This window comes from Nicotiana attenuata, unplaced genomic scaffold, assembly GCF_001879085.1.
Source record: "Nicotiana attenuata strain UT unplaced genomic scaffold, NIATTr2, whole genome shotgun sequence".
Lineage (NCBI taxonomy): Eukaryota > Viridiplantae > Streptophyta > Magnoliopsida > Solanales > Solanaceae > Nicotiana > Nicotiana attenuata.
In genome coordinates, this window is record NW_017673963.1 from 68,578 (window position 1) to 82,920 (window position 14,343).

General features: G+C 34.6%; 1 protein-coding gene across 1 annotated transcript; it reads left to right on the forward strand.

The window, feature by feature from the left end:
- The first annotated feature begins 1,541 nt into the window (after positions 1–1,541).
- LOC109217714 (1,4-alpha-glucan-branching enzyme-like) lies at positions 1,542–9,012 on the forward strand. The gene is made up of 14 exons (XM_019381979.1): positions 1,542–1,659; positions 2,413–2,532; positions 3,019–3,232; positions 3,730–3,799; positions 3,933–4,202; positions 4,419–5,325; positions 5,523–5,639; positions 5,861–5,923; positions 6,217–6,324; positions 6,713–6,814; positions 7,086–7,153; positions 7,299–7,380; positions 7,604–7,720; positions 8,406–9,012. The coding sequence occupies exons 1-14, from the start codon at positions 1,594–1,596 to the stop codon at positions 8,568–8,570; spliced, it is 2,469 nt and encodes an 822-aa protein (XP_019237524.1). The 5' UTR covers positions 1,542–1,593; the 3' UTR covers positions 8,571–9,012.
- Positions 9,013–14,343: the final 5,331 nt, after the last annotated feature.

Consider the following 14,343-nt stretch of genomic DNA (forward strand, 5'->3'; position numbering starts at 1 on the left):
GTGCAGCATGTTACTACATTTACTTCTGGTTGTAACATTCTGTTGAATTTTTAAATTTTCAACTATTTATATTTCGACTTGAAAATAATAGGTGCTTTTGAACTTCTTGTTAAATCCTTCATTTAACAAGAAGTTGTATCCGTGTGACCTATAGGTCCCGGGATCGAGTCGTGAAAGCAACCACTAATGCTTAGGGTAGATGGTCTACATTACACCCTTTGGATGTTGTCCTTTCCTCGAATCCTGCATGAATGTAAGATGCTTTGTACACCGAACTATCCTACATACGGTTGATATTAATAGGGATCTGCAGCATCACATGGGAAAAAACAAGTACAAAAAACCTGGACGGTTTATGTTCAATCGACTCTTAAGATAAATATATCCCATGAACGGTGGACATTACATTTTGCCATATTCGACTTCGCACCAGCAAAATTAGTGTGATGTAACTACAAATTATAGCAGTTTTGGTACTATGGTTATTGACGGTCGATATTGAAAATATTTCATTTCAAGTATAGATTAGTAATTATTGAACCGTAAACTTTGCCAACTATAGTCATGATTTGATGGTTCATAATTGAAAGTTTTTCATTTGAAGCTAAGATTGTTAATTATTGTAGTGTAGACAATTTCATTTGACGGACAACCTTTGATCACGTGGAAGTCCAAAGAAGTATAAGAGAAAACTGACAAATTGATTTCTTTCATTTGCCCTACTTGTGAGTCTTTCTTCTTCTTTTGTCATGTAATTGGTGTCCTCATATTTTAAAAACATAATCTATTTTCATCCCTTCAGTTCAATTTAATTGCCACATTAGCCCATGATGTTCTGAAAATGCTTGTCCAGTCACAAAGTTTATCTCAGTTCTTCTGAACTTTAATCTAAATAAGAAGCTTTATTTTAACATTTGAGATAATTTAATTCTAGCAGTCCATTTCTAATTCAATCATTTATTTAGCTTTATGTAAATTATCTAACATTCCAAAATTTGAGTAGAATAAACAGCTCAAATAAGAACGACATGTTTATATAAATCAAAAATTTTAGCTAGCTCCGGCCTCCAACATACTCTTCAAAATGCAAGAAAATGACATGCTCAATGCAGAAATTTTCTACATAATCAATATCAGCTATACAAATTGTATTTATCAGCATTTCCTACCAAAAAAAAAAATCGTTCTTAAAATTTGAACTGTAGACCCAAATTAAAAATGATGGGATCCCTGTCATACAATCATATTTTTTATAATATTATTTATTTAACCAGACTAATCACTATATGACTTGGGTAAATAACTCGGTGCATACAAAATGTAAGCAGAGAACAATTCTGTTGTCTACACAGCATAAATATGGAGTATATTTTAAAAAAAGTGAAGAATAAGGGCATAGATTCAATAGGAAAATGTTAAGGGTCTCTTCTTACATTTCCCAAATCAGTGGGGGTCTAAGAGACATATCAAGAAAGTGGAGGACCACAGAGGGTCATATTTTATTTATTTATTTATTTAAAAGCCATTAAAACGACGCACATTTGCAGAAACAGCACGTAAGCAGAGGGAGGAAGCAAAGCACCAAGAGTGATCATGGAAACTAATTTCAATGTTTTGTCGCCCCGCATTCAATCTTCTTCACCTCAAGTTTTTCCATTGGTAATTCCATCTAATTTCTACATTTTTTTCCCTTTTTAATTTCATCTTCCTTAATTTTTCTGGCTTAGTTTACCATTTGCAAGATGTTAATGTTTGTGAATTGAGTGTATAAAATTGAGAGAGAGTAATTTAGAAATGAGTGTTCTTAGGTTTAGTGGATTAGTTCTTGAGGTAATTGCTTGATTACACATTTTCCCTAATAGAAGAGGAGGAAAAGTAAAATATGGAGTATAGTATTAGACTCATCATATGTCCAAGGAAATGATAAAAATTGTTTCTTTTTGAAAGTTAAATAAGATTGTTATGGGTTTTTATAGGAAACAGGATAATACTGAGAAAGCTACTGAAAAATTTCTAACTTTTTAAGTGCCTCCAATAATATATTCAATTCTCTCTATCTGAAGCAAGCACTCTTATCAGACAAGTATTTACGCTTATCCGGTCTTGAAGGTTTTTTATTTTTTATAATCTTTGTTGTTAGATTGCAATAGATATTTTTTCTATCAAATGGCACTGATAATTGAGAATGTGTTCTTGGTATGGACCTTGTGAAGCGCAAATGCTACTCCAATAATTTCGATTAATTGCAAATTCCTGTCAGATGCAAATTCACTTTTATCCTACCACTCAGTCCACAGATTAGGATATGCTGCATTTTTTTTTTTTGAGATGCTTCTTTCTTGTTCAATTATGTGCAATATTTTCTTACATTCTCAAAAACATCCAGTTTAACCTCAAGAATTTCCTTGTCAGGCTTCTAGAAATAAGATATGTTTTCCTTCTCAACATAGTTTTGGAGTGAAGTTTGGATCTCCGAAACGGTCTTGGGATATTTGTTCCACTCCAAAATCAAGAGCTAGAGAAGATGAAAGGGTATGTTTGATAATTTGATATAGTTACGTGGAGAATATTGAAATAATTGGAATTTTTTTGAACTGGTGTTCATGCCTTATTTGATCGGTGCAATGTGTGGAGGTATAAAACATGCGTTGCTTGGTCCCACCAATTTATGGTACCTTGAGAAAGAGGGAGCTCTTTACTCCTGTGTGCGTTCGTAATTTCACTACAATCTGTATGAGCATGGTGTTCCATATTATCAACTTCTCTCATTGTGATCTGAACTACTCCCTTGTTTCTCTTATCATCTTTGCCCTTCTTTTTCCTGCTTTCTATTTGCGACTGTTCTTTTCTTACTTTAGTAGAGGCGGAAAATCCAGAAACGTTTGCTTCTTTCTGAAACCATAAAGTGCTGCTGTATATCCTTTCCAGGGAAAGTGATACGGTATAAAATGGATTTTTAGCTCCGTAATACCGTTCCTCCTTTTGATATAAACTAACTGTGGTGCATTGCCTGCCTAGATGAAGCACAGTTCAGCTATTTCCGCTGTTTTGACCGATGACAACTCCACAGCATCCCTAGAGGAAGACGTTGAGACTGAAAATATTGGCCTCCTAAATTTGGATCCAAGCTTGCAACCTTATCTAGATCACTTCAGATACAGAATGAAGAGATATGCGGAACAGAAAAAGCTCATTGAACAACATGAGGGAGCCCTTGAGGAATTTGCTCTAGGTAACAGCCAACAGTTGTGCTTTAGGCAGTTTGACCTTATTTCGAAGATGGCTTGTTTATACCTACTTTGACTTTGAAAGAGAATTTTGCCTACCTAGGAGTAAGTGTTGGTTCCATTTAGGAGGCATTTGGCAGACTTTTCAATCTTTTAAAAAGCTGTTCATTTTGGGTCTTAAAAAAAGTAGAATTTTTTTCAGACAAGTGAAACACTCTTGAGGTACTTCTCTGAAAATAGATTCAAAAATGACCATCGAAACACGTTTTTCTCCAGGGTACTTTATCCACAAAATCTCTCCAAATTGTTGTCCAGTCGGGGTTTGGAACCATCTTAAAGCAATTTTACAGTCAAAAATTTTCTTCTCTGTTGCTTCGCAATTTCCTTCTACAATCATGACTTGCTCTTTCTGTTCAAAATCGCTTCCTTAACATTAAATTAATGATACCGTTGTTGAGAATTAGCAGGGCTTTCTTGTGTAACTTGCTCTCCTTTTGCCCAGGTTATTTAAAATTTGGATTCAACAGGGAAGACGGTTGCATAGTCTATCGTGAATGGGCTCCTGCTGCTGAGTAGGTCCTTTTCTTCTACAATACACTAGTTTCCATCATCATAAAACAGTACCTATTCTTGCAGCTTCATTCACTTTATACATGTTGTAATTACTACAATGTTCTGCTTCTAATTAACTCATCCACGATACAGGGAAGCAGAAGTTAGAGGCGATTTCAATGGATGGAATGGTTCCAACCACATGATGGAGAAGGACCAATTTGGTGTTTGGAGTATTAGAATTCCTGATGTTGACGGTAACCCAGCCATTCCACACAATTCCAGAGTTAAGTTCCGTTTCAAGCATGGTAATGCAGCTTGGGTAGATCGTATCCCTGCTTGGATAAAGTATGCCACTGTAGACACTACAAGATTTGCAGCACCATATGATGGTGTCTACTGGGACCCACCACCTTCAGAAAGGTTTTGTTATTCATATCTTGAAGCTGAATATTGAACTCATTTCTTCAGAGCATTAAAAGTATATTTTTTACTTGTCTTTTTATGTAAGACATTGAAATTCTAAAGCTAAAAGAATGTGTCTTTATTAAGTTGGACTTGATTCAAACTTTTCCCCTTCTTAACAAAATGAGTCAATCTATTAGTGCTTGAGAACTTACTACTTTGGCAATTAATCAGGTACCACTTTAAATACCCTCGCCCTCCCAAACCCAAGGCTCCACGAATCTATGAAGCACATGTCGGCATGAGCAGCTCTGAGCCACGTGTAAATTCGTATCGCGAGTTTGCAGATGATGTTTTGCCTCGAATTAAGGCAAATAACTATAATACTGTCCAGTTAATGGCCATAATGGAACATTCTTACTATGGATCATTTGGATATCATGTTACAAACTTTTTTGCTGTGAGCAGTAGATCTGGAAATCCAGAGGACCTTAAGTATCTGATAGATAAAGCACATAGCTTGGGTTTACAGGTTCTGGTGGATGTAGTTCACAGTCATGCAAGCAATAATGTCACTGATGGCCTCAATGGCTTTGATGTTGGCCAAAGTTCTCAAGAATCCTACTTTCATGCTGGAGAGAGAGGGTACCATAAGCTGTGGGATAGCAGGCTGTTCAACTATGCCAATTGGGAGGTTCTTCGTTTCCTTCTTTCCAACTTGAGGTGGTGGCTAGACGAGTATAACTTTGACGGATTTCGATTTGATGGAATAACTTCAATGCTGTATGTTCACCATGGAATCAATATGGGATTTACAGGGAACTATCATGAGTATTTCAGCGAGGCTACAGATGTTGATGCTGTGGTCTATCTAATGTTGGCCAATAATCTGATTCACAAGATCTTCCCAGATGCAACTGTTATTGCTGAAGATGTTTCGGGTATGCCCGGCCTTGGCCGACCTGTTTCTGAGGGAGGAATTGGTTTTGATTACCGCCTGGCAATGGCAATCCCAGATAAGTGGATAGATTACTTGAAGAATAAGAATGATGAAGACTGGTCCATGAAGGAAGTAACACGGAGTTTAACAAATAGGAGATATACAGAGAAGTGTATAGCTTACGCAGAGAGCCATGACCAGGTATTACAAATTTACTTCCACACTGAACAATTCTTTGAACAATTGTTAGATAGAATTCAAATATATACGTCCCAAAGTGTAAAAATACTTCTTTTGCATGGGCTTCAATATATCGGTAGCCATTGAATCTCATGATAAGTTATTTATCCAGTGATTTCTAGATTTATGTTCTCTCTTATTTTGTCTGCTGGAAACAGTCTATTGTGGGTGACAAGACCATTGCATTTCTCCTAATGGACAAAGAGATGTATTCTGGCATGTCTTGCTTGACAGATGCGTCTCCTGTTGTTGATCGAGGAATTGCGCTTCACAAGGTTTGTCTGTTCTGATTGCATTTTAAGGTTTATATGAGTTTGTCATGGAAACTCTGGCACTCCTTTCGAGGTAACCACAAGACATAGTTTTCAGGATTCTGATGGATAATTCAATTTTATGTTTATCTTTTTTCTTTTCTGTTTATGCTTTGTTTTTTTTAATATCCTTCTTATTTGGAGGTCTTTTTTTCCGTCTATTCACTTTTAGCTTGTACTCACAGATGATCCATTTTTTCACGATGGCCTTGGGAGGAGAGGGGTACCTCAATTTCATGGGTAACGAGGTATTGCTTACAGCTTTAGATTTTTTTTTGATAATTACTACTCCTATTAGTTTGGCTTACTGGAACAAGATGCGTTCCTCAAAAATGGCCTGAGCTGTTGAGCATGCTAAGGGGTTGGAAAACAGAGAATACCAGCATGATGAATGTTCCCTTGTCTAGTGATTTCTATTATGTTGCGGAAAACAACATTATCTTAGAAAAGTACATTGTTTAGTTCTTTATATATAGCTATAGAATTTGCAAGTGTATCTGTTTTGGAGTAATTGTGAAATATCTGATGAACTTTGTTGTAGTTTGGCCATCCTGAGTGGATTGACTTCCCTAGAGAGGGAAATAATTGGAGTTATGACAAATGCAGACGCCAGTGGAACCTCGCGGATAACGAACACTTGAGATACAAGGTTCAGTATTTTGCCTTGCACCTTGTTAGATATCTATGAATCTTAGATCGCTTCTTGCATGCCTACTTGGTCAGGGGAGGATTGCTCATTTCATCTTTGTCTGCTTATTTTCCCAAAGACAAATTTCTCATTGTCTTTTAGAGATCTGTGTATTAAATTCATTTACAAACTTAATTACCGGCTTACCGCCTTGTTTACTGCCAGTAAGCCCTTGTTGAGCAGTTTAAGTTGATTCTATGAAGCTATAATTTCAGGCTAGCAATCCACGTCCTGCTATAATTGTCGGATATTTTCGTTCTTTTTCTTTACATGAAGTAATACCAATTGAATGGCCTAATCTGATATCTATATTTCGTCCATCTTTCCTCCCCCTCATGTTGAAATGCAGTTCATGAATGCATTTGACAGAGCCATGAATTCACTCGATGAAAAGTTCTCATTCCTTGCATCAGGAAAACAGATAGTAAGCAGCACGGATGAAGATAATAAGGTACAATCATCTAAAGTTCAAACGTTGGGTTTATGGGATGCAGTTGCTTCCTTATGTTCAAATAGGGTTTTGTGTGCACATCACAGCACATACTTGAATTACTTTAGTTATTGAGTTTCTAAACAATCACTTTTATGAATGCTGTAATTCTTTCCAAGGACAGGTAGAAACCGGTTCGCATTCCATTTTTTTGAAGATGTTTCATGTTTATTTAATCTAATAGCTAGTCAGTTCGGTAATAGCTCTACAGATTAGTTACTTCACTTTGCAGGTTGTTGTGTTTGAACGTGGCGATCTGGTATTTGTTTTCAACTTCCATCCAGAGAACACATATGAAGGGTATATAAGTTTTACTTATCATGAATTTATTGCTCTGCTTGTTTTTCTATGTTCTCAACAAGTTTTATGGCAAAGTAACGGAAACGAATCTATTTTCACATTGTCTAATTTCACTCTTTTTCTGATCGTCACATGGCGAAAACAGGTATAAAGTTGGATGCGACGTGCCAGGGAAGTACAGAGTTGCACTGGATAGTGATGCTTGGGATTTTGGTGGCCATGGAAGAGTAAGGAGTTTGCTTGAATAACCTTTGATAATAATATAGCAGATGAAGGGGACACTTATCTCACAAGGAGAATTATTATTGTTTAATCTAACTGTCTAAGATTGGAGGTTTTTGAGCCTCCTGCCCCCCCCCCCCCTACGTTGTTTAGTTAATTCAAAAAGGAGAAAACTGTTTACTGATGATCTTTGTCCTAATGATGATGGGCAATATGTTCTTATGACAGGTTGGTCATGATGTTGACCATTTCACATCGCCAGAAGGAATACCTGGCGTTCCAGAAACAAATTTCAATGGTCGTCCAAATTCTTTCAAAGTGCTGTCTCCTGCACGCACATGTGTGGTACGGGTTCTTGCTGGGGCCTCCATTTTAACGTGGTTTTGTTCATTGATTATTTGAATGCATATTGGTATTTCCCGAAAGATCTTAGTGTGCATAGGTTAGTATTGATTACCATAACTATCAGCAGTTAAGACTGAATACTAATTTGAAAGGTATGAATAGCCATAATCAGATCTGCCTTTGGCATCTACGCTACAAAATAATTCCAAATTCTTCTCTGTTTCCCTTGTTCCCATAACACATGCATGTAGCTTCGGCTTACATACAAATTAGGTGAATGATTAAAATTGAAGCTGATGGGAACTGAAAACTGCCCTTTGGTAAAAGTAGGAATAGCCATAATCATGTCCACCTTTGGCATATGCGATATATACAATAAATTCCGAAATCTTTTCTGTTTTTATTTCCCCATGACTCTTGCATGTCACTTGCTATCATATGAAAATTAGGTATAAGGATCAATTGAAGTGGATAGGAACTGAAAATGAGGAACCTTGTTTATGATGACAGTGTCATGTCTCACAAAGTAAAAAAAAGCTACTGTTCTGTGTGGTGCTTTGTGTTTAGAATAGGTCAATATAAAATTCTTTATCTAATAGAAAATTCATTTGTTATTTAAATGGTGAAGCAACTTAACTTCATATATTTTTATTTTTTTTTGCTTCTTTTTCACTTTGTTTTAAAGGCTTATTACCGAGTTGAAGAAAACATAGCAGAAACAGAAGATGACCAGACAGTCATTTCTAGTGAGCTGCCAACAGCCAATATCGAGGAGAATGACGATATACTTAATGATTCACCATCTGGAAATATCACAGATGCTGGTCGAATCGACTTAGTTTCTATTTAGGAGAGCAATGAGGAACTTAAGGATTCACCATCTGTAAACATTAGTGATGTTGCTCAAACTGACAGAGATGATTCGTATGCAAACGTCTGGGATGATGACCAGTCAGATGATTGAACGATGTTCTACGTTGGTTATCTGTCAGCATATGATGTTTTCAAGGTGGTAACGTTGACTAATGTTATCATAGGTTTTTCTTGTTTATAGTATTTTCTCTACGCATATTTGCATCTGATCGTTGTACTGGTTGTAAATAGAAGAAATGCATTTGCATGTGTGTGTTTCTTCGAAATCTCCCTCAGTTTTTGGTGCTTTGCCTTTGGAGCCAAGTCTCTATTTGTTCCCAGTGCGAGCACTTCTTATGTTACTGGTTGAGTATATTGTAATAAAAAAAATGGTATATATCAATTAAGTATTACTGTTAATTAAGTTGCTTTCAGAATTATATTATACTTGTTCTCCTCCATTTTTTTTTAATCTCAAAGTTGAATTTCTGTCGAGCTCAATTGTAATATGAGTTCTAAGTTGGGGCCTGAATTGGTATTTCATTTCGATATTCTTTCTATTTGAAAAATTAAAATGAGTATGTTATTATTTTGATTTACTTTTGAGTTTGTTTTGTGAGGATCGATTTGCTTTGTCTTACTCCTCTATTTTGTTATGTGAAAATTTAATAAACACTAGTATCTATGAACGTGTGTTGCACGTTAATAATGGCATGTGATGGTTTAAAAATTTATTTATATGAAGGAACAATAAAATTTAATTAATGAGATAAATTTTATGTATAATAATACAACAATCATCTAAATGCTGAAAATATTATTACATTAGCATAATACATGAATTTAAAATAAAAGGACATTTTCAAAACTTACACAAATGATCAATTTTGTCATGTTAATTAGATAATTATGTATTATAGTTTAAAAGCATTTAATGTGATGGTATCTTAACGAACACTTCTTTGTGGACAATATTTTTTTGTGTATGTCTCCTCCTAGTGCTTTGGTTGCTCTGCCTTAACCAAAACTCTTGTTGTCGATCTTGATATCCCTATTGAAAGTGCAACAAACAGTTATTCGTGCAAGAAAATATATTGCAGTAAATATAGTCCAATATCTAGGATGTTTGTCTTTGTCCTTTATTTATTATATTTGCAAAACATAAACATACTAAAAATTTTATTTTCACACAAATTTAAACGAATATTCCTAGTTCCGAAAGACGAAAGTTGAATTCTGGGATAAGAATATACTTAGAAGCATATTGACCAGTATCATAATTTTTGCATGTATGACGTTATTGTCAAAACCATATGTATCCATTACATAAGCTACTCGGTGAATGTAAGTTCTTTTCAATAGCATGACAAGCATATTTTTCTTTAAAATCAACTTATATACAATGGAAGATCAATTAACTTAGTCTATTTTTTATATACGGTGACACTAACATAAGTAAGAAATAATAAACTTGACTTGTATGGTAGAAGACCATTTGGTATTAAAATATTTAAGTATTCTTCTTGGTAGTAATTATTGGTATTATTTTCTACTGAGTCAAAAACAGAAAAGCATTTTGTTTTTACTATAAAATTTTGCAATCAACATTTTATTTAGTTGATCAACATATTCATTTCTGCTAGCTAAGATATCTTTTTAGTTATATCATGTGATTTGCACAAATTGCGTTTTAATCTAATGATAGAATTATTTCTCTAATTAAATGTACTATTATTACCTTTGGGATTGATAACCAAGTGTTCGGGAAAAATCAAATCATCTTTTATTGGATGCTCTTCTTTGTTTCCGACATGAATCAAGAAGACACTGAATACTAGATTTATTCTTATTTTATGTTTCTTGTTAGTTGAATTTTTTATTTGAGGCCAGAAGTATAACTTTGGCAAGCTAGCTTTTACAGTCTCTGCTTTTGTCGATTATGGAACTACTGGTAGTACTTGACATAAATTACCTCCAAAATTATTAATTTCCACAAAACAGTTCATTAATATCCAATATATCTCTAGAACTCCGGGCAATTATTCCGGTCGTTTGACATTTAGCCATATCCCATATTATCAATTTTGCTTTCCTTATAGATTTAGCACCATTGCCTGCTTTGATATATTTGTGATGGTTATTTAAGTTGTTTGAAGAGGTATATCAAATCTAAAGTGGGCGGCCTCACAATAAAAAATCTTTGTTGGTACACCACTTGCTATTATTGTTAACAGTGTCATGCTTGTTGCTATGATATTTGCAAATAATGCATGACATAGAAATATTATTTCGGTCCCGACGGAGGCATCTATAGAGAATAATCCCGTTATATCAGATTCGGCTCTTTATAATATAATCTTGAAAGTTTGATCTTGTTTAGGATTTAGCTTTGATTGTGCTTCCTCGGACACTTGTATAACATTTTGATTCTTAATATATGCTAACATTTTTACTTTGTGTTCTAACGCTTTTTTTATGGAATAAATTTATGTACCCTAAGTTTTTTTTTAAGTTGAATAAGAATTTTACTCATATGATGAATTTAAAAGATAATTGAATTGGATTCTCTTGCTAAATAATTAATTAAATGATTTAATTATTTGATTTTAACATAAAAAATTATTTATTCTATGTTGATTTAGATCATAATATTAGTTCATCTCTTGTTTTGAATATTTAATCTTGATTATAATTCTATCCACCATATTTTTTTTTCAAAGAGTAAAAGATTGATATGACATTTCACTTTTAGATCTCTATGTCTCTAGAATCACTAGTGGTATTGACTCTTACCAGCTATTTTTTTCTCTTTCNAAATATACTATTAGAGTAGTTAAAACGAATTTCAAATATAATATAAAAAGTATAGTTATGGGGGATTTTTCCCCCCGCAATTTCAACTCTTTGTGACAATCCATTTTAATAGTACTTTAAGTTTTTTTTCTTAGGTATTGGATGTTTCGGGAGTGGTAATATAGACCAATATGGAGGATTCTTATAAAATTAATTTAATTTATACATACTTTTAATAAGAATTTCATAGACAAAATTTATTAATTTTAAAATATTAAATATTAAAAAAATCAACATAGAAGGTCTTGTAGTCCAAAAAAATAGGTTATTTTATTATATCCTTTTACCTATGAGTTCTTCTATTTAATATATTTAGGACTATTTTGCTATATCAATATTGTATCGTGCATTTATAATAATATATGCTCTCTTTTTTCTAAATGAATTTGGACAATATAATACATTCTCAAATTTAATTAATAATAGGACATTATAATATGTTTTCAAATTAAATTAGTAATAAGAATTTTTAAGAAGTATATCCTAAAAGTAATATGATTACAAGACTAAAGATATTTACTTGTTCAATTTTACATGAATTAGACAACCCGAAAGTAATTATACTAATATGATTCCTAAAGGTAATCAGGTAGGATTCCTAACGTGTGGTATTATGTCCTAAAACTAATAGGATTATAAGGCTAATATCTAAAATTCCGGTTATGTCCTTTTATTATGAGTTATTATGCTTAACATTATAAGGTTATTTTTGTAAACTACCATTTTTTTCTTAAAAATTGCTTCTTCTTCTTCTTCTTCTTCTTCTTCTTCTTTTTTTTTTTTTTTTTTTTATAAAAATTATTTATGTTTATAAGGCACAAAAAATTCAAACTTTAAAATGTACCACCTTTATTCGTTACCAACTTATCATCATAACTTTCAAGTTCATACTTTGGTCAAAACAAATCTACCACTTTATGCTACAACAATAAATCTTGAATTACTCCCTGGACCTATACATAATTGACCTAAAGAGAACAAAGAAATCAAAGAAAAAGAGAAGAACACGATAGATTATACTTTTGAGCACCAAGATAAACAAATCTAATGACATTATTTCTGTCATTAACCGAAATCTTCTTGAAGATGAGAACATGCAAACTCATATTCATTCGTGCATTTCTTACATTAAATTCTCATGTATTAATCGATCCTAGTTAAATTGCAAGTATCAATTTCTTGGAAGTCTTTTCTAATTTTACCAAATTCGTGCGTGCTCCAATGAATGAGGCAATGCACTCCTTTACATAGGTAGTATGAGGCGGAGGGAGTGTCTACTGATCCAGCTAAAATACAAGCTATGATAGATTGGCCTAGACCAAACTCCCTAAGGGCACTAAGGGGATTCGTGGGATTGACTGGATACTATAGAAAATATGTGGCTAATTATGGAATCATTTGTAGACCTTTAACTGATTTACTGAAAAAGGATGCTTTCAAATGGAATGATGAAGTTGACTTAGCCTTTAAAGCCCTCAAGGAGGCTATGTCTTCTACACCAGTGTTGGCCCTACCTGATTATACTAAGGAGTTCATAGTTGAGACAGATGCTAGTCAAAATGGCATTGGGGCTGTACTAATGCAAGGAGGTAGACCAGTAGCTTATTTTATCAAGGTTTTGGCTCAAAGTCACAGGGGTAAGTCAATCTATGAGAAGGAGTATATGGCCTTGTTGCATGCAGTTGACAAGTGGAGACATTATTTATAATACAGGCATTTTGTGGTTAGAACTGACCACCACAGCTTGAAATATCTTCTAGAACAAAAGGTTACAATTGCTATACAACAAAAAGGACTGACCAAGTTACTGGATTAGACAATGAAGTGCAGTACAAGAAAGGGGCAGAAAATAGGGTAGCTGATGCCCTTTCTAGGCAACAGGAGGACTCAGAATATCACAAGGACCAAACTCAAGGAACATTGCAGGCTATCAGTGTCTCAGTTCCTTCTTGGATGCAAGAGGTAACACACAATTATGAAGGAGACCCTAAGGCTACAGAAGTAATCAGCCAAGCAGCAATAACTCAACAGGGACCTAGCATCTGGCACTACACTTCTAGCATACTCAGGAAAAAGGGAAAAATCTATATTGGTACTAATGGTGATATAAGAAATCAGCTGATATCCACCTTCCATGATTCTCCTGTAGGTGGGCACTCAGGGCAGCTGGGACTCTTAAAAGACTGTCACAGGTATTCTATTGGCCTAGGATGAAACAGATGGTCATTGATTATGTGGCTAGTTGTGATATTTGCCTCAAGAGCAAGGATGATAATATGGCCTATCCAGGGCTATTGCAGCCCCTGCCCATTCCTAATCAAGTTTGGAGCCACTTTAGTATGGACTTCATAGAAGGTTTGCCCAAGTCCAAAAATAAAGAAGTGATCCTTGTGGTAGTGGATCGCCTGACAAAGTATGCACATTTCATAGCACTTGCACATCCTTATACAGCAACAACAATAGCTGAGGTATTTTAGAAGAGGATACATTGTTTACATGGCACCCCTGAGTCTATAGTAACCGACAGAGATAAGGTATTCCTAAGCCCCTTTTGGCAATCCTTATTCAAGCTATTAGGAACTGAGCTACACTACAGCACTGCTTACCACCCTCAGAGTGATGGCTAAACTGAAAGAGTCAATAGATGTGTAGAGAATCATCTCAGATGCATGACTGCTAGTAGACCAACACAATGGAAGCAATGGCTAACTGCTGCAGAATGGTGGTACAACACCAACTTCCACACCAACCTGGAATGCACTCCCTTTGAGGCTTTATATGGTTACACTCCCCCTCAATTGTCCCTAGGACCCTTATTGGAGACAGTGGTTCAAGCTGCTGAAGATACAATAATGCGAAGGCAACAGATGCAACAGTTGTTGAAAGACAACCTCGCTAAGGCACAAGAGAGAATGAAA

Excerpts from the sequence above, each read along its gene's own strand:
- LOC109217714 (XM_019381979.1), top strand. The coding sequence starts at position 1,594 with ATGGAAACTAATTTCAATGTTTTGTCGCCCCGCATTCAATCTTCTTCA. Across the intron at positions 1,660-2,412 it reads CACCTCAAGTTTTTCCATTG|GCTTCTAGAAATAAGATATG; the intron begins GTAATTCCATCT and ends TTTCCTTGTCAG. Across the intron at positions 5,326-5,522 it reads ACGCAGAGAGCCATGACCAG|TCTATTGTGGGTGACAAGAC; the intron begins GTATTACAAATT and ends TGCTGGAAACAG.